The sequence below is a fragment of the Nymphalis io genome, chromosome 15, assembly GCF_905147045.1.
Source record: "Nymphalis io chromosome 15, ilAglIoxx1.1, whole genome shotgun sequence".
Taxonomy (NCBI): domain Eukaryota; kingdom Metazoa; phylum Arthropoda; class Insecta; order Lepidoptera; family Nymphalidae; genus Nymphalis; species Nymphalis io.
This window is the reverse complement of record NC_065902.1, coordinates 9,979,852-10,001,397: the sequence shown is the minus strand read 5'-3', so window position 1 is coordinate 10,001,397 and position 21,546 is coordinate 9,979,852. Positions and strand designations below refer to the sequence as shown.

The following is a 21,546-nucleotide window of genomic DNA, read 5'->3' as shown; positions in this document are numbered from 1 at the left end:
CCAGTAAATAGATAAACAAGACAGTTAATTTCAGTACAAAGATATGTTAATGATGTCACATGCAATAAATGTTGCGTTGGTAGTATTAAAAATAAAAACAATACACAGAGAAAGTCGAATTACATATTAAGTGTTTTATAGAAAATGTATTTCAAACATTTCGTTTCAGGTTTGCAGAATGTTAATCGCTTAATCCTTTTCATGAATAAATTAGAAACTTTGATAAACTTCTATTGAACTGAATTATAAAATTCATATCCTGCGATATGCTATAGATAAATATGAAAATATATCTGGGCGAGGGACGCTTGTGTAATACTAAGTTATCACCAAAATAAAAGTATAAAGGTCTCACTGCAAGCCTTGAAGAGTCGTCTCATTTTTAGAACTTATTCCAACACGCTGCTCCAATGTGGGTTGATAATGTATACAGATTTAGCAGTCATTCACGACCACTTCCGACTATGGATGAATTATTAAAAGAACAAGTTTTCTTTTAATAATTCAGCGATGGTTGGAATGAGTCGGACGATCCTGCGACATATGTTTTAGATATTAATTAATTCATAGAGCCATTACTATTAATCTATGTCAGCACCAATACACCAATACATTAAATTACACAGTTAAAAAACCAATACATTTGTCACACACACGATATACATACCACACGACACATATAGAAACGCCGTTTTGAATTCGACCTTGAACTTTTACTTCGATAATCTTTATGATCATACATTTAAATAAGGTAAAGAATGCGAGGATTTTCAAATTTCTCAAGTCACACTGATGTTATTAGTCAACGTCCAAGTGCGCAGAGGTGATGATACCTTACAAATTGAGAGATGGGAGAAAGCGCAAATGGATTCTCATTTTTTAGAATTTGCTAGTTGCTCATAGGTAAACGATTATTTAAAAATCTATTACTACATTATTTTTTATATATTATTTATTTAAAACAATATATGCACATATATAACATTATTACTTTTGTTGAATACTGGGTATATAAAAAATTACTTTTATGATTATATTTGCTTCCAGTCAGCTTCCCGAAAGCCACAATGTTGCTCTCCCTTATCCCGTTATCCGGTCTTTATTTGGTGGTAGTACTTTGTGCGGCCTGTCTGGGTAGGTACCACCCGCTCATCATATTCTAACAACAATGTTTAGTATTGTGTGTTCCACTTTGAAGGGTGAGTGAGCCAGTGTAAGTTTAGAAACAAGACACAAAACATCTTGGTTTTCAAGGCTGGTGGCGCATTGGCGACGTAAGGTTGATATATATATAATATACGATTGATATTTCCTAAAATACCGATGTTTATGTGCGATGGAGGCCATTTACCATAAGATGGCAAATTTTACCCGTCTACCTACCTATTTAATATATTAAATGAGGTTTGGAATTACCAGTTTCCTTTCTAAAATCTACAAAAATCACTTTAAATTTTTCAAAAGCTATACACGTCTTTCGAAGTACGCTAGTTAACTTGAAACTTATCAAAGTAATGCAATGTGAAATGATCGTTATTACCATCACATAAAACCCAACTGCCGTACAAAATGCCGTTTTGCGAATTGATTCCCTATTTTCGTAAGACATAATATACCTGACGTGATCGGGAATGGTGTATTTATATTGAAATATATAATAGAAGCAGCTTACTGAGTCAGCGCTTTCTATTTAAAATTCGATATAAAAGAACTTGAAGTCCAAACATTATATGGATGATTTCGTTAATTATATTATTCTTCATAACTCACGTCTTTAAATATCGTATCAATAAAATGCTATTCTATTTTATCTCTATCAATCTTTACTTTTATATATAATTTATTTTTGCTTTTATTTAAATTTAATTTATCTTAAAATTTCTCTTTATATCTTATTTAAATCGCACAATCGCAATGTTTTGTATACCTGTAACAGTAACAGTAGTAACAGTAACAGCCTGTAAATGTCCCACTGCTGGGCTAAGGCCTCCTCTCCCTTTTTTTTTGAGGAGAAGGTTTGGAGCTTATTCCACCACGCTGCTCCAGTGCGGGTTGGTGGAATACACATGTGGCAGAATTTCAGTGAAATTAGGCACATGCAGGTTTCCTCACGATGTTTTCCTTCACCGTAAAGCACGAGATGAATTATAATTACAAATTAAGCACATGAAAAGTCAGTGGTGCTTGCCCGGGCTTGAACCCACGATCATCGGTTAAGATTCACGCGTTCTTACCACTGGGCCATCTCGGCTTTTTGTATACCTGTAATGATTTGTAATAGAACTAGACTATAATTAAGTTTTTAATAAAAAATGTATGTACCATTTATCATTAGCATAACTATAAATAAAAAAATACAATACTTATAAAATCGTTGTCCCGTTTGACTATCAATGCACAGCCATTACTACTGAATCTAGGAAGAAATTTGGATCATAGGTTTATTTTATAACGTAAGCATTCACCAAGAAATTATTTTTTAACTTTAAGGGGGAAAATGAGAGGTATAACTCTTTCAGAATTTCACGTGTACAAAATCGGGACGCTCAATCTGCATAAATCATTTGTAAAACATTAATATCATCGCAGTCTTATAATATTAAAATCATAAACAAAAAGTTTTGTTCAATGACAATTTTTTTTTAATAATTCATAAGTATTTATTTAGTGTATATATTTACAAAATTTGGTTTTGTGTTCCAGCCGCGCCCGTGAAATAATTCGAAGATATTATTAAAGTAACATATGTATAAATTTTTTGAAGAGGCATATTTTCATAAACATTTATTGCGTAGTTTTTTGTTTTTTTTTAACACGTTTTTGGAATAATTAATATTTTTCTTGAAAAACAGTTTCCTAATGAGAGCCATAAAAGAACAAAAAGCCCGATCTAACAAGACCTATCATTTATTAGTCACAAATAACTACGCAAATACGCATAACGCAAAAAGTGCGGACTGAAACGTTATTTTTCACTGTTTTTCGCGGACGAATCGGAGCATAACGTCAAGTAAACTTATATTGCGCGTATTATATTTTGTTATTAAAATAAAATAATGCGATTACTTATAAAAACAACTCATCGCGGAAACTTTTAAAAAAATATCACGAAATTATTATTAAATTTAAATTTTAAATTTAGAAGCGTAATGTTTCGGATCGTTACAATATTCAAAGCAGAAGCTTCTGTTCTTACAAAGAATTGTTTTAACGAAAACTATAACCATAATACTACAAAGAAAACTTCGCGTAAGTAGATCTCCCGTAGAACATATACAACAAACTAACGTTTATACAAGGGCGACTAAGAATGAGCTAACATTTAAAGAAAACATTACAAGAATTTAACAAACAGCGAAACTGTTTTTGAACGCTTAGAAAATTCAATGTTTAATTGAAAGTTTGAAGAATTTTCATTTAAGACTTTAAAAAACAATAGGATTTTCTACAGATTTACTTGTCCGTTGTATGTATATATATATTAAGTTTTTTTTTACTAACTCCAAGTTCTTCTATTATTTATATGTGTAATACAGTGTAATAAATTATTAATTTAACGTAAACCTTATATATACTATTTATTCGAGAAACAGGAGTAATAAGTTTGTATTTGTTCCTTTCTAACATTAGTATGGCATGAGTATCAGTTTTCCAAACGTATACAACGCTATCAGCTCTAATAAACCAAGAAGAGACTTAGTAGCTATTCTTATTTATTAAAACATACATAATAATAATAATAATGTCCTTCAGACCGATTTCGGTCACGGCGGCCAATCATAAGAGAGATTAGCCAACTACGCAGGAGATATTATAGTGCACAAGTGTGTGCGTAAACAAAGATGCACTTTCGACTCTCTAATACTCATAATCCGATGGGACGGAAATCCGACACGACCGGAAAGAGTTCAGGCGCAGGACCAACGGCTTTCTGAGTCACGGGAGTGTATACACTTCCAACTTTCAAATTTAGGGCTGCTACTGCGAATTTTCTGATAGAAAAACCCAATAAATTTTTATTGGTCCGACCTGGGAATTGAACCCAGGACCTCCGGGTCTGCGGCCTTATATCAAGCCACTAGACCAACAAGGCAGTAAAATAAAACATACATATATACCATTTGGTTATATAAATCAACGCAAATGACAAAACACTTTATATATTGCAAAAAAAAATGAAATGAATATACGAGCATAATTAAAATAAATATACGTTTTATATAATACGTTTCCTCTTGGCACAGCGACAATCTATTACACTGTGTAGGTTATAAATTTGACGGAAACATGAACATTTAAATATAACTTTTGTTTATGGACAACTGTAAAAAGTATTTACTGCGCGTATCTGATACTGGCTGAATTAATTAATTTATGCATGACACTTTTACTAGTCACTCGCTATCTGACATGCAAATAAAAAAAAGTTAAATTCTATCTAGTGTCAACTGGACTTTGTTATAACTTGCAACAGGATCGTTCACTATAAGATCTTAATTATGAAACGAATGATCCAAATATCTCGACAGACAGTTTCAAAAGTTAAGACCTATTCTACTTATGAATTCCTCTGGGTCATCTCCTACCGAACTTACACTAAGCTAGAACATCCTTGATCAAATAAGCAAAGCAGGAGTCAGTTTCGAAGCAAATTAGCATTCAAGTCTGACTGAAGTTGAAATTTGTTACTCTAACTTCTAAGGTGGTATTATTTCATTTGAAACAGCGAATTCAATGTTCATATTATTATAGCCCTAGATATTTAATGTTTGTTACGTTACTCTGGATCTTATTTCACACATCACACATGTTGATTAATATTGGGGCCGGTTGGCGTGGTTGGTAGATACTTGCCTTTCACGCCGAAGGTTGTGTGTTCGATTCCCAACCAGGACAGATATTTGTGTGCATGAACATGTCTGTTTGTCCTGACTCTGAGTGTAATTATTTATATAAGTATGTATTTACAAAAGAAAAGTAGTACATGTAGAATATCATTTGTATGGTTTCCATAGTACAAGCTCTGCTTAGTTTGGGATCAGATGGCCGTGTGCGAATAATATCCTAGGATATTATTATTATTAAATCTATTCGGATATTTTTTTCTAATTTAAAAATTATTTGAAAATAGGCTTATTGTATGACAATATTGATGCTGCAGCAATGCAGTATCACGTTCTCATTTTCTGTCAAAAATGCTACCTAAACTGCTCTAGGATTTTTAAATTATTTATAAATGTGTCATATATGTAGGAATTGTTAATGACTTTTATCCAAAGTAAGATAGGTCTTCTTACCTTTTGTGGCTTAGTGCTAATTACAACACGCTGCTCGCTGCACATATGAGGCAGATTTTCATCCGACACAAGCGAGTTTCTCAATAAAGATTTTTTTCTTATTTAAAAAAATAGGAATGCCCGTTTTTAAGGAAGGAATAATTTTATTTACTTTAAATCTTGTGGTATGAGGAGGACAACAATAGCCACACACATACCCAAGAAGACAGGATGGAACCTGCAACTTTTACATTGCTAGCGCAATTGACGCTTCAAAACTTCAAATAAAGCAGATCGCACTCGAAAGCATGCCATAACATGAAAATCACAGCTAATATAGTGCTTTGTGTATAACTGTCGTTTATTCACGAGATAATAAATTCAAGCGCTAAGCAACACTTTGTGTGGATAAATGACGCAATTCACCAAACATAAACACAATGACCGTTGCCTTTGATGACACGGTTGGCAGCGCGTTGTTGAAGCAAACATGTTCGTTCATCGCTGCTTATATTGCCAAAGTCCATAAATAGAGGAAAGAGAATAACATCGTATGATATACTCATATATGAAATTGTATGAATTGTCATTTAAATTAATACAGATTAGTATTGTGTTGTCTTGAAAGCAGATCTAACGACTTTAATAGTTGATAAGTTGTAGATTTTGTATTAATAAAAGTATAAACTAGTTATGATTAAACTTATACATCCGGTATCACGTAAGTATCCACAATACTAATGTATTTTTTGTAACTTTTCTTTCTGCTTGCATGAATAAGTCTTACACAAAAATTATTCACCGACCGGTTATGAAAAAATAATATTTAGAATATCAAAATATACGAGGCATGCCTTTTAAGTTTTGTCGTTTAAAGAAAAAAACATAACTAAAACCTTATAGTACTTTTAATTGTTTTTCAAAGTATTTACCACGTAGCTTAATACACTTTTCCATTCGCTCAAACCAGTTATTATAACATTTATTCCACTCTAAAGTGGGGGTGTTCAAAATGGCTGACTTGAAAGCGTCGACTGCTCCTTCACCGGACTGGACCCTTTGACCACGAAGACTTTTCTTAATTTTAGGAAATGTAAAGAAATCGTTAGGGCTTAGGTCAGGACTGTATGGAGGATGGTCAAGAATTTTTAGTTTTTCCTGCTTCAAATACTCAATCGTTTGACGAGCGTTGTGTGAGCTTGCGTTGTCGTGGTGCAGGATGATGCGTCGCTTTGAGTTAGATTTTCGAAGTTCGGCGATGACTTGTGATAAACAAACTGTGGTATACAACCCTGCGTTAACCGTTCTACGATCTTCAAGTGCAATAGTCACAATGTGACCGGTTTTTCCAACGAACATGGCCACCATCTTCTTTGAAGTGCTTCGAGAACGAACAACTTTAGTCGACTTTGGCTCGTCTTGAAAGACTCAGATTGTAGATTGTTGTTTGGAATCAGGATCGTAGGCATAGATCCAAGATTCATCACCACTGATGATTTTGTAGACGTGATTTGACTCTCCTCGGTTGAACCTTTGCAGAATTTTCTTACACCATTTGACGCGGGCCGCCTTGTGATCGTCGGAAAGCAGATGTGGTATCAAACGGCAAACTCGCTTTCTCACACCAAGCCCTTCATGCAAGATCTTCTGAATAGTTGTCCCTGAGATGCGTAATAGATCCTCTATCTCTCGATACGTCACATGACGATCTTCGAGAATTAGTTGTCTCACAGCAATGATGTTATCTTCAGTGAAGGCGGATTTTGAGCGTCCTTTGTCACTAACAATAGTATGTCCATGCATGAATTCTAACCAGCGTTCGACAGTCCGCAGACATGGGGCTTCGTCACAGAACACATATGTTAGCTCTTCAAAACACTGAAGCCGTGTCAGGCCTCTTCTAAAGTTGTAGAAAATTATTGCACGAACTTTTTTCTTGGAGAGATTCATTTTCGTACGTAACCTGACAGATACCAATCGACGCTGTGACTAAACAATAGCATTAATCCTATTACTTTCAACTGTTTTGAGATTCAAAATTTAAACACATTCGAATATAGAACAGTTCCAAATTCAAAATTGCCAGGAAATATGGAAACGACAGAACTTAAAAGGCATGCGTTGTACATACAAGTAGGTTTTTACTAAGCTACTATATAATATAACTGGAAAGAAATTCAGTTGTTATTTTTTATCATATATATAATTGTCAATTAATATATCCTATATGAAAATCCGGTACGGTACGGTACAGATATGAAAATCGCCGAATACTAACTGCAAGTCCTTTTATTATCTATATATAAATTACAATATACAAGCATATATATAAGCTTTATTTATTAATAATGTTTAATATTAACATAATATTTATTTATTAGCATTACACTTCTAATTATAAGTTGTATTTTTAAATAATGAAAATCTTGTAAATAGATACGAAATGCAATGCCAAATAAATGCAAGATAATTTATTATGCAAAGCTTTGTTTTAAGGAATAGTTGGATAAAAATAATCTAAGATGATTCAGATTGTGTAAAATCTTGGCACAGATTTAAATGCGAAGATAACCCTATTGTTGATTTTACCATAAAAAACGTTTTAACAATAGTCTTCATTTTATAAACCTTACTGACAATACGTCAAGTGAGGCGAGTTTTTCTTTTGCCAAGTTATTTTTTTAAACAAAATGTATTTATTCAAACCCAGTCACTGGCGCAAAGCTGACTGATATGGTGCAAGAATATTTTAAAGCAACGAATACTTTTATTAAATATTTTATAAGAATTTCGTTTATTTTGTTAAGTTGACGATATGTAATTTATATATAGCGTTCCATAAGTTGGTATACATATAAAAATATAGGATAATTTATATTGGAATAATTTATAATTATTCCAGACCAATCTGAAGTATCTTAAGTAGTAGTAACAGCCTGTTAATGTCCCACTGCTGGGCTAAGGCCTCCTCTCCCTTTTGAGGAGAAGGTTTGGAGCTTATTCTACCACGCTGCTCCAATGCGGGTTGGTGGAAGTATCTTAAAAAAATAATAATATTTAGAAATAATAATACCTTGAATTTAGCGACAGTACTTCTAGTATTCAGCAAGTTTTCTGATCTCTATATATAGGGGGAACATACGAGATACACTTCGCAGTAATAACGAATAGTTTTATAAGAACTTATAGTTAATGGTTTTTTTTAAGTTATATAAGTATATTTTTTACTTTTTGAATAATAAAATTCATCAATGGAATGCTCTGGCCTTATTATTATAATTAGCGAAATAACGAGTCAAATGAGTTTGAACATAATGTTACATGAACATGAATATATTTAGATAAACCACCGCGGCTTCGCTCGCGTTATTAATCAGAATTGTTTCATTTGAAACCAATTTCCTTAGATCTTTTTTCAATATCTTCGAGCCATCGAGCACTAGCTTTTTTTATATTAAAGGTAGGTGGATGAGCATAATGGGCCACCTGATGGTAAGTGGTCACCAACGCCCATAGACATTGGCATTGTAAGAAATGTTAACCATCGGTTACATAGCCAATATGCCACCAACCTTGGGAACTAAGATGTTATGTCCCTTGTGCCTGTAATTACGCTGGCTCACTCACCCTTCAAATCGGAACACAACAATATCAAGTATTGCTGTTTTGCGGTAAAATATCTGATGAGTGGGTGGTACCTGGCTATACAAAAGTAGCCTGGCTACACAAAAGCGTGGTTTAATAAATAAAGCGATTTTGCGGTAATCATCATTTGAGATATTATTGTAAATTTGCTATTATTTACCCTGCTGTTTATAAATCATTGCAGATGTCTTTTTTCTCCTTATTTCCTGGTTTTATTTCTCCATTGAAATTCATTAAACCGTAAATATGTCTTATGTAATTGTGTAGACTTCCAGCCTTTTACTGATCTTATAAAACCCATACATAAAACATTCAGCCCTAAGACTTCTCCTTGCCATCAACAAATCAACAATCAACAAAGGTTTATCCTTTGTCGGGAAATTTTCTTTTAAAGATGTTCCAGAAAAATCGAATTCAATTGTACTTTTTGAATTACATTCGAGTTAAAAGAACTTCTCAAGGATTATTTACTATGTTTTATTTATGTTATTAACTCGATATTGGGTAGAGATATATAGGTCGAGCAACGATCGACGTAGATGGTACACTTAAAATATAAAATAAATTTAACCTAGACTCAACAAATATTTAAAAATATATCTAAATTTCAAAACAGTACAGTAACAGTAACGGCCTGTATTGGAGCTTATTCCACCACGCTGCTTGCGAAGATCGAGCTCAGTGGCGTGCCATTAGAGAGACCTATTTCCAGCAGTGGACGAGAAAAGGATGATGATGATGATTTTAATTGTCTACTTCAAGCGATCGACTCGGTAACACCAGGGTTTTATATTTAACTAACCTTTATAATCATAAAAATAATCAGTTTTGCGTTACGAGTAACGATCCGTTACAGACGTCGCTATAAATATTAACGTCCTCTTCTATGAACTAAAGATTATTGGTTATCTACTTACTTATTATTATATATTAGACATTCGCTGCATCTCGTAATTACAAACAAATTTTATATTATACTTGGTACGCAGAGTGGTATTTTATCTCCTCTTATTTTATCTCTGTTTATTAATCTCCTTACAACTTACATTATACTTTAATAAGTCGAGATGGCCCAGTGGTAAGAACGCGTGAATCTTAACCGATGAACGCGGGTTCAAACCCGGGCAAGCACCTCTGAATTTTCATGTGCTTAATTTCTGTTTATAATTCATCTCGTGCTTTTCGGTGAAGGAAAACATCGTGAGGAAACCTGCATGTGTCTAATTTCATCGAAATTCTGCCACATGTGTATTCCACTAACCCGCATTGGAGCAGCGTGGTGGAATAAGCTCCAAACCTTCTCCTCAAAAAGGGAGAGGAGGCCTTAGCCCAGCAGTGGGACATTTACAGGCTGTTACTATTACTACTTACAACTTACATTAACAGGTCTTATCATTTTTACGCCGACGACTTGCAGCTCTATTGTCAAACTAGGCTGGATGATATAAGTGATGCTGTTGCAACTATTAATAACAATCTGGCTAGTGTAAATACTTGGTCTCAAAAATTTGGAATTAAAGTTAATCCATCTATATGTCAGGCGATCGTTATTGGTAGCTCACGCCTTGTCACTAATCTGGGCTTAACATCTTTGCCTCCCGTTCTGTTCATTTACACCGATATTCCTTACCGCCATCATGTAAAACATCTTGGTCTTCATATTGATTCCATATTAAGCTGGTCTGTGCATATCTCTAAAATCAGCCGCTCAGTCACAGGCACGTTAAGGTGCCTCAATCGACTTCGAAATTTCCTTCCCATCAAGATTAAGATATTACTTGTGCACGCTTTGATCTTTCCCATAATTGTTTATGCAGACGTATGTTATTCCGACCTTAACGGAATTCATCTGAATAAACTTGACCGTCTCTTAAATAACTCTTTGTGCTTCATCTTTTGTCTTCGTAAGTTTGATCATATTTCTCAGTATCGTGATAAATTAAAATGGTTTACTATTCGACAACGTAAAGACTTCCGATTACTATCTTCTCTTTTCTCTATTTTCTTTGACCTGATCTCTCTCCTGATTATTTGAAAGGGAGTTTCAAATTTTTGTGTGATAATCACAATCGTCAGCTGCGCTCTAAAGATTCTTACTTTCTTTCTATTCCTATTCATACTTCTGGTTTCGTTTCTAATTCTTACTCCGTTCAAGCTGTCCGATTATGGAACAAAGTACCTGAGCATATAAGAAAAGCCACCTCAAAATTTACTTTCAAGACTCGTCTCCGTGAGCATATTTTGTCAGAAAGTTCCTAGTTTTCTTCATCTTTAACATCTATAATGCATTATTCATATATATATATATTATAGCTATATTTTTATTTTTTTGTTGTTTTTATATGCTTAGCCTAAAGTTGACTGGTAGAGAATGCCTTTAGGTATTAAGTCCGCCTTTTGTCCTACTGTATGGTGGTCAAATAAATATTGAAAGAAATAAATAAATGCTTATATAGCTTGATTTAAGGTCGCAAGACCAGGTGGTCCTGGGGTTAATACCCAGGTCGGACCAATAAAAAGTCATTGGGTTTTCCCGGAGTCTGGAAGTTGGAAGTGTGTACACTCCCTCCTGCCTCGGAAAGCACGTAAAGCCGTTGGTCCTGCGTCTGAACTCTTTCCGGTCATGTCGGATTGCCGTCCCGTTGGATTATGAGAGTGAAGAAAGAGAGAGTGCATTTGCGCACACACTTGTACACTATAATATCTCCTGCGCAGTTGGCTAATCTCTCTTGCGATTGGCCGCCGTGGCCGTAATCGGTCTGGAGGACATTATTATTAGCTTTAGTTTTTTTTTTAATTAGCTTCACTTACGATACTTTATTTATTGGAACACTTTTAAACTACGCCGCGTAAATAAATCATTAAGTATAACGTTCGATTAGATCAGTTTAAATTCGACGCGGGTAAGCTTAACGTTGTTCTTCAAAATAATATCACTGCGCTGCAGTAGAGTCGGCATTAATGTTATGAATACCGTTTATACCATCTGGTTAAATGCATACCTGTTTAAAAATGCAATTACGAGGGACGCAGTGTTTTATTATAAGAGAAAACAGATTAAACGAAGTAAATAAATCAGAATTGAATATACACACACATACACATTAAAACAATCACATGCTCGTAAAAATACACACACTTAAATCACGTGTGAACGTTTAAATTTGAACTTATTTATGCAATTCTAGTGGTTAAACGCGTGAAGCTTAACCGATGATCGTGGGATCCGGGCACCACTGAATTTTCATGTGCTTAATTTGTGTTTATAATTCATCTCGTGCTTGACGGTGAAGGTAAACATCGTGAGGAAACCTGCATGTGTCTAATTTCATTGAAATTCTGCAACATGTGTATTCTACCAACACACGTGGAGCAGCGTGGTGGAATAAGCTTCAATCCTTCTCCTCAAAAGGGACGCCTTAGCCAACCAGCGGGACATTAACAGGCTGTTACTGTACTGTATGCAATTCCAAAAGTTTTAAGACTAAAGCTTGGACGAGTTTGCTTTATTAATCAAGTGTCTCTCAGCTGTTCAACAATAGGAACAACCCGTTAATGGAAATCCGGTATCATATTATTGATACCTCTTCAAATGTTTCACAAATAAAGTAAGTATCGTTGCTGTATTCGAATTCAATGGGTCGACGAGAGTTTTTAAGATCTTTTTTCTTTTTGTTTTTCTTGTATCTTATGGAAATTATATACATATAAATGATTATTACAACAAGTAAATCTTATTTAAAGAAAATACCCAATGCCATAAAAGGTAATGAGTTTTTTAAGGGTTTGATCAAGAATACGTTACACGAGCAATGTTTTTTTAATGTATAAAATAGGTAGTCATATGAATAAATGGGTCATATAGTCACCACTGCCCATAGACATTGTCGCTGTAAGAAATATTAATTGTCCCTTTATCGCAAATGCGCCAACAATCTTAGGAGATAAGATGTTTTGTCCCTTGTGCGTATACTATACTGGCTTATTCACCCTTCAAATGGGAACACAACAATACTCAGTATTTCTGTTAGGCGGTAGAATATCTGGTGGTCCCTTCTCAGTCGGAATTTCCATAAAGCCTTACTGTCAAGTAACATGTATAACAATAAACACAAGTTCAATATATAATAGATACAAAATGTTCAAAGCGATGCTGAAAACGACGAAAAAGTGTATAATGGAAAACCAGTAACTTTGGAAGTGTGAGGAAATTACAAAATATAAAGTTGGTTTGTTGTATATTATTATTAGGTTTGTTATATAACCTTCCTCAATAAATAGGCTGTAAAAAAACATAAATAATTTTCCATATCTGATTCGAAGTTCCAGAGATAAACGCCTTCAAACAATCGTCTACTCTTCAGCTTTATATAATTTCGTTGTTGGCTGGGACCCTGCATTCCGCATCGAGATTGCATGTTCGATTCCTGCTCCGATTCTGGGTGCATTATATATATATAAGTATGTATTTACACATTTATTTAAAATTATATATGTACACAGATGTAACATAAATATTAACTTGCATATCTTAGAAACAGACGACAAAGTATGTAATTTAAAAATATAAGTAATAGTATACATATTTTGTCATTTCATTTTTAAATAAAATTAATTTCATATTATAGCTTCAGATAATTATGATTAATTCAACTAAATACTTTTTGGTTTAACTTATAAAATTTGAAGTTTAAGAAACAAAAGTTTTGTTGTAATTATAATGAAGGGAAATGTTGATAAAATCCGTAGAAGATGGAGACGTCTTAATAACTTAGTGCCGTGTAATCTCTGAGCAGACTAATGGAGCGGATTTAACTGTTTGAAAGTTATTAATAATTTTCACAAATTATGGCAATTATTACACTTAATTTTATTTGGGGATAGTGGTATGTTTGTGAAAGTTACTACTACCACCATACTGGTACACTGGTTAAATAACACCCACTCAACAGTTACTCAAACATAAAGTTGAATGAGCCAGTGTAATAATATGAACAAGATATATAGTTTCTTAGTTTCCATGGTCGGTGGCGCATTTTCGATATATATTTTTTTTACTTAATTACAGTGCAATCTTCATTAAGTTGGATATATTACCTAAAATATTATATTCAGCTATATGCTCATATATCGTACCTGTGAATGTTCCACTGCTGGGTTAAGGCCTCCTTTCCCTTTTTGAGGAGAAGGTTTGGAGCTTATTCCACCACGCTGCTCCAATTTTTTTTTTTTTTTTTTATAGAATAGGAAGGCGGACGAGCATATGGGCCACCTGATGGTAAGTGGTCACCAACGCTCTTAGACATTGGCATTGTAAGAAATGTCAACCATCGCTTACATATCCAATGCGCCACCAACCTTGGGAACTAAGATTTTATGTCCCTTGTGCCTGTAATTACACTGGCTCACTCACCCTTCAAACCGGAACACAACAATATCAAGTATTGCTGTTTTGCGGTAGAATATCTGATGAGTGGGTGGTACCTACCCAGACGAGCTTGCACAAAGCCGTACCACCAGTGAAAATGCAATTGGTGGAATAAACATGTGGCAGAATTTCAGTGAAATTTGACACATGCAGGTTTCCTCACGATGTTTACCTTCGCCGTAACGCACGAGATGAATTACAATCCCAATTAAGCACATAAAAATTCAATGGTGCCTGCCCGGGTTAGAACTGGACCATCTCGGCTCATATATGTGAATGTGTAATATGTAGTTGCATCTTATACAAGTCACATTATATACGTCGTTACGAAAGCATAGTTATTATTTAAAAAAAAAAAAAAAAACATTTTTCCGTTCAGTATATATTCTGAATACTTTAAAAAAATATATTAAATTAAATTTTATATCAAGTAAGTAGACATGTGAAGTCTAGCAACACTGATCGAACGTAACATTCGAATTGAATCGAAATCGAATTAGCATTTAATTAATTTCAGTTAAAATTATTATCAATACTAAGTACAATTATATTTCCATTTAATTTAATTCTGATATTGTAAGTTTCTCTTGATACTTTTGCTCTATAAAAACTTATTATATTGTTATCATGTTATTTATTAATGATTAGAAAATGTATTTAATGTTAAATTTTGGACATCTAGTTGATATAAAATTAATAATAAGCATGCTGCATAATAATTACCCGTAATTAAAAGTACAATTAATCTTGTTCAGCCTACATTATGTACCATTGTGTTGTAATATTGTAACTTTTGTTGGTAGTTCTATATTAAATAAATATCCTGGGACATTATTCACACGGCCATCTGATCCCAAACTTAGCAGAGCTTGTACTATGGAAACCAAACAACTGATATACTACATATACTACTTTTCTTTTGTAAATACATACTTATATAGATAATTACACCCAGACTCAGAACAAACAGACATGTTCATGCACACAAATGTCTGTCCTGGGTGGGAATCGAACCCGCAACCTTCGGCGTGAAAAGCAACTATCTACCAACTGCGCCAACTGGCTCGTCAATAAATAAATAAATTCAAAATTTCGAAAATGTTTCAAGCCAAACCGATTTTATTAGACAAAAACACGAAAGAGTTCTTAAGCGTTTGTATAAATTACGATAAAAAAATATTATCACAGATGGTTTCAATGTTTCCAATTACAATTTCAAACTTTTTAAAAAATTTTTATAAATCAGATAGTAATCTCTTGCAATTACGGTTAATGGACGATTTTACCGTTTCGCGCGACGCGTTTGAATGTAAAATAGAATTAAGTCACCGCTGATACGATCACAATACTCGCGTAAATATAATGAGGGGGTATATTTGAACTCGATATTTTTATTAAAATTATATACATTTCATAAATATATATATATATGTTGATCTATACATTATATTTTTTTTACAGAATAGTTTTGTATAATTTGCATAATTTTATTGATTTATGCATTTATTATCTATGTAGTAAGATTATTCCATTTGTTATTGCTATTAGATAAATAAATTTCAGTTGTGAGGAATTCTTGTAAAAATAGTGCTAGGGCTTTGTGCAAGCCCGTCTGGGTGGGTACCACCCACTTATCACATATTATACCGCCAAAGAGCAACGGTTATATTATATTATTTATATGTATTGTTGTGTCCCGTTTGGAAGAGTGAGTGAGCCAGAGAAACATCAGGACCAAGGGACATAACATCTTAGTTCCCAAAATTGGCAGCACATTAGCGATGTAAGTAGGGGTAATTCTAAAAATAAAATACTTCTTTAAATTTTAAATCTTACGAATGTTTCATCAATTGTATAGCATAGCATACAGACTTCTACGGAGAGCATCTTGTCAGTAAAAAGGTTTTATTGTCTGACTTTTGTTACATCTGGGATACGAACCACATGGCTTGCAGTTGGATAATCTAGCCACTAGATCAATGAGTATAGTACATGTAACTTAGTTAGTACATGTAACTTAGTTAACTTGAGCAGAGGTCGCGGTTATGGTCCCTTCCAGGCTCATGGGACCTAGAGTGTTTATTATGTTAAATTTGTGTTTATAATTTATTTCAAGTATAATGGTTAAAACGTCGTGAGGAATTAGCTTTTTAAAAACAACTATGATAATAATACTTGAGGTATTATATAAATGCTTTTGTGCTTCTGTGATTTTTTTTTCTTGATATATATAGGCGGATGGGAATGGGTCACCTGATGTTAAGTGGTAAGTGGTGCCTGTAGTACACTCACTGCAGGCACACTCACCCTCAACACAACATTATTTCTGATTGGCGGTAGATTATCTGATGAGTGGGTGGTACTTACCCAGATGGACTTGCACAAAGCCCTACCACTTAGTAAATTCTTCTCACAGATTATATCAATAATGTCAATCTAGAAGAATAGCAAACTGCGCGAGATAATAAAGTGCAAGTTTGTTAGCAAAAACATGTGCACTCTCTCTCCTTCACTCTCATAATCTCAACGACATATTAAACAGACTCGGTTTTTTTTTATCTTAACCTTATGATCGAACTAATGGACAATTTAAAATTGTATATATTAGCAATATGTACATATAAATGTACAGAATTAATTATTTGATATTATTTACCAACATTCATTATTATTTTTTTGAGTAAATTTGTAGTAAGATATAGTGTAATTCTTAAAGGAATAATTACAAAAATTCATGTTTGCAGTCTGACCAATATACTTCAATAGTGTTTTAACGATAACCGTGAAAGCTGGCGCGGTGCATTTAAGTATATTTTTAGGGAGGTTTTAATACTATCCCCTTTTTAACTGACATCTTGATTATTGTCAAACGGATCACCTGACAATTTGTATATATGTACATATATACTAATATTATAAATGCGAAAGTATCTCTATATGGTACGTTAACACGGTTAAGCCACTAAATCTTTTAATGAAATTTCGTATGAAGCTGATGAACTCTGAACCCCAAGTAAGGACATACCGTTTTATACCTTACACCAGCCCACCCAGTACACACAGTATAATATCAATATAAAAATTACTACTAACAAGATCGAATATTCCAAAAATACATTTGAACTTAGACCAACTGCTTGGATTTTTAGATCAAAATCAAGCAATATTGTTATACTGTCTGTATAAATGAAATCAGTCTTATATTCAGCGCACTACGTCTAGACGTATAATAAACATTTATACGTTCCTTATCAATGGAGATGAATTAATATAATAAGTTACGATGTCTGTTGCATTTTGTGGGATAATTTCATGTTAAAGTTTTAGTAACATTTATATGTACAACGTATCGAATTGGAAGGAAATCTTTGAATTTATAATTTCTTTAAAATAAGTATTAATCGTTTTCGTTAAACAATAATGTATTCAATGCATAGAGTTCATGTATTGGAAGATACGCTTGTTTTTTTTTGTAATTATATATATATATATATATATATATATATATATATATATATATATATATATATAGATATATATATATATATATATTGTAACGCCACGTTAATGCCACGCTACATGCCACATGCGAGAAAAGCCAAGCCAAGTCATGCCATGCCAAGCCATGCCAAGCCATGCTATGCCATGCCAGGACAGTTAAAGCCAGGACTGTCCACTAAGCCCGCCTGTAACCATTACTGGCGTCCTATCCGAGTGACAACATAACTTAATACCCGATCGGCTCATTTCAGAACATCATTCGTTTTTGTACAAAAGTGTTGCTATGACAACGAAAAATAACAGTCGTGAATTGGAAAGTATTAAGATATAAATATACATTCGATTATTGATATATTGTTATCATTATTACCTTCCCGTTTCATTATATATATATATATATATATATATCCTTGGTCGGGCCTAGCGGGCTTGCCGGTAACTGGGGGCCTTTTTTTAAGCGCATCTAGCAGTGGATCACGAAAGGCTGTTGATTGATTGATTGATATATATATATATATATATATATATATATATATATATATATATATATATATATATATATATATATATATATTGTGTCGCTTTAACTTCGCATCGTAGTACTATGTCGTCATAGATTTAATAATGATTAAAACGGGATATATAAATTTAGTGGAAGAAACAAGTCGAGTTAACTCTATGCAGCTGTGTAACTTTAGTTGGTTCGGACACGCGATCTTGAGTGACTGCATCAGATACGCTATAAGACGATTTCGCTACTTTGACAATAATATATTCTTATATAAATACATAAAATATTTTATTATAATTATTTGAACGCTGAATGTAACTTTATTTTAAACTTTCTCGAGGTTATTTTAGCTAATAGCAGACTAATTATTTTTTAAATATTTAAATATAAACTCATATTACATATATAAAGTGTGAGTCTATCGATTGTGTTTGAGCTGGAATAAATCTCTTATAGAGAAAAGTTTATATTTTCATGTTAAATATTTTGAAGAACATGCGTGAAACTTGTGTGTAAAAAAGGCTTTCGTTATTTTAAAATAAAGTAAAAATAAATTAGTACAAATTAGTATATTTCTTACATATTTCATGTTATTGTATCGCTTAAATATCTTCTGCCATATTATTGTTTTGTTTACGTCACAATATATTTTTAGTATACCCTGAATACTGCTAATATATAAACATTTAGGTAAAATATGCAATAAATCTTTACTTGTGATAGTCCATGGGTTTAATAACCTTCGTTAACTCTTAAATTAAATTCTCGGAAACACATAATCCCATCTAATATTAAAAACGTTATCGTTTAATATAGTAGGAATTTTTAAATCAATTTTATTCGTGATCATTAATTTTCATTGCAGATGGCGAAGGATGGGTTAAAAGGAAAGAAATTCTACGCGCTAGAAAAGGATCGAAATACGGAATCAGGAAAGATAGAATAAGACGAGAAATAGGTAAGTAGAATTTATCACAAATAATATTTTACTATGGAAATGGCGGTGGATGGCGTAAACTTTTAAACGTTCGAACAATTAACTGACGGGTCATGACCAAAATTGTAAGATTCGGTGAATTTTTTTAAAATATGAAAAAAATGGGTAAATCGTAAATAATGATTGTAATATATAATAATCGTAATAATGATATCGTAAATGATGACCTTTATGATTTGGAAGAACATTATGAAATGTATCTGCAATTAGTTGTAAAGCTATCAGACGGATTAAGAAGCAGTTTCATCATGGCTAAAGATGTGGAAGATTTTCAGATTTTCAGATTTGTTACAATAAATCCGAATCCGAAATCCGAATTCATTTCCCGAACCGGTGATAGCTTTTTATTAAAATTAAAATTCGTGACGATTCAAAAATAATTGCGAAAGCCTACTTGAATGTATAATAACAAAAAAAAAATGATAATTATTATTGATAAACCTAATAACCCAGCCTAAGGTGGAAAAATAAGTTGAGTAGTAGGATGAGTAAGTGATTTAGTGGATTTATGTCTGGGCGAATCGTTAGATTATTTACAATGTGAATTTGTAGATTAATAGTTTGGTGAATAAAAAAGACACTTATATTAGCAACTGCTTGACATACTAAATATATATATATTTGTCGGATTGCTCAAGATTAAAGGCCACTTCGGATATTATGTGGACGGGCGATACCCTGTGGTCGTAATTGTCGTATCGTACACAATGAGATAGCGCTTCGATAAAATCAATGTACTTAAATAGTCACATGAATCACAATAAGTGAATAAATAAACAGCCTGTGAATGTCCCAGTGCTGGGCTAAGGCCTCCTCTCCCTTTTGAGGAGAAGGTTTGAAGCTTATTCCACCACGTTGCTCCGATGTGAGTTGATGGAATACATATGTGGCTGAATTTCAGTGAAATTAGACACATGCAGGTTTCCTCACGATGTTTTCCTTCACCGTAAAGTACGCGATGAATTATAATCACAAATTAAGCGCATGAAAATTCAGTGGTGCTTGCCCAGGCTTCAACCCACGATCATCGGTTAAGATTCACGCCTTCTTACCACTGGGCCATATAGGCTTTTAATATAATTACAATCATACCAGACATATATTATAATTGCGAATGCTTATGTATACAATAGTCTTTCATTTTGTTTATATATTTTATATCTGTTTATTAAGTGATAAGAAGATGTTCTAACTGAATACATAAATATGATTTTATATGATTATTACATGTATTTTTTTATGAAAAAGTGTTATTATTTTGAGTTTCTTGGCGGTTCTTCTCGGTAGCTTTATAATAAAATTAAAATAATAATAAAGTATATTTTGTTTTGATTTGGTTATTAAGGGAGATCCCCATAACCTAATTCCACCGAATATTGAAGCTAGTAATAACAATTCAATGTCATATCAAATATGATAATAATACCGTGATTAATGTTTTTAAAATATGAGAGTTCTTGTATAGAAATAGATGCCTCGTCACTATTTCTGATTGAGTAATGACACGACGTCACACTAGATTAATAGTGTCGTGCGTGCTAGTACATTTATAATTGAATTATTTCTATTTTAGACATAACACATTTACGCTACGATGTCTCAATACGTAATATATAGTAACATTTTTTTTAAATAACATAACATTACTAATATTTATTATACAAGTTGTATACATATTATTTACATGGTGATATAAATGTAATATTCATTATTATATATAGTGTGAACTGGTTTTTTTTTCAGGTAAGATATATAGGTAAACTTTCAAAGCAAAAACTTTTATAAATACAAAATTTGAGCCAAAACGTTAGAACCGTTTTTAAGATACACCAAAATAAATTGATATATACAAGAATTGCTCAATTAATATTACAAGTATATAATCATTGAAGCTTATTGTGTAACTGTATATAGAAATATTCACATAATACATTCCGTTTCAGGAGACGATAGCTCATAGCTACGCTAGGATCGCAACGGTGATGTTGTTGTCAAGCTATTATTAACAATTTCCTTATTTATGAATAAAAAATGACCACGCTACATGATACCTCTAATACTCGTGTATATGAAATACACATATAATTCAAACTTAGTTGTCAAACGACGAAGTCGGCAGTTAGAATAATTAATAATCTAAACATATTAGTAATAAAAACCGTCTGTAGAGTGAATAAATTTATCAAAA

At 32.9% G+C, this 21,546-nt stretch overlaps 1 protein-coding gene across 2 annotated transcripts in view; it reads left to right on the top strand.

The window, feature by feature from the left end:
- The first annotated feature begins 5,930 nt into the window (after positions 1-5,930).
- Positions 5,931-21,546, top strand: part of LOC126773842 (uncharacterized) — a 42,014-nt gene continuing 26,398 nt past the window's right edge. For both annotated transcript variants that reach the window (XM_050495050.1, XM_050495051.1), the window contains exons 1-2: positions 5,931-5,997; positions 19,227-19,319. In XM_050495050.1, coding sequence (XP_050351007.1) covers positions 5,970-5,997; positions 19,227-19,319 — 121 coding nt within the window. In that variant the 5' untranslated portion in view covers positions 5,931-5,969. The remainder of the gene's footprint in view (positions 5,998-19,226; positions 19,320-21,546) is intronic.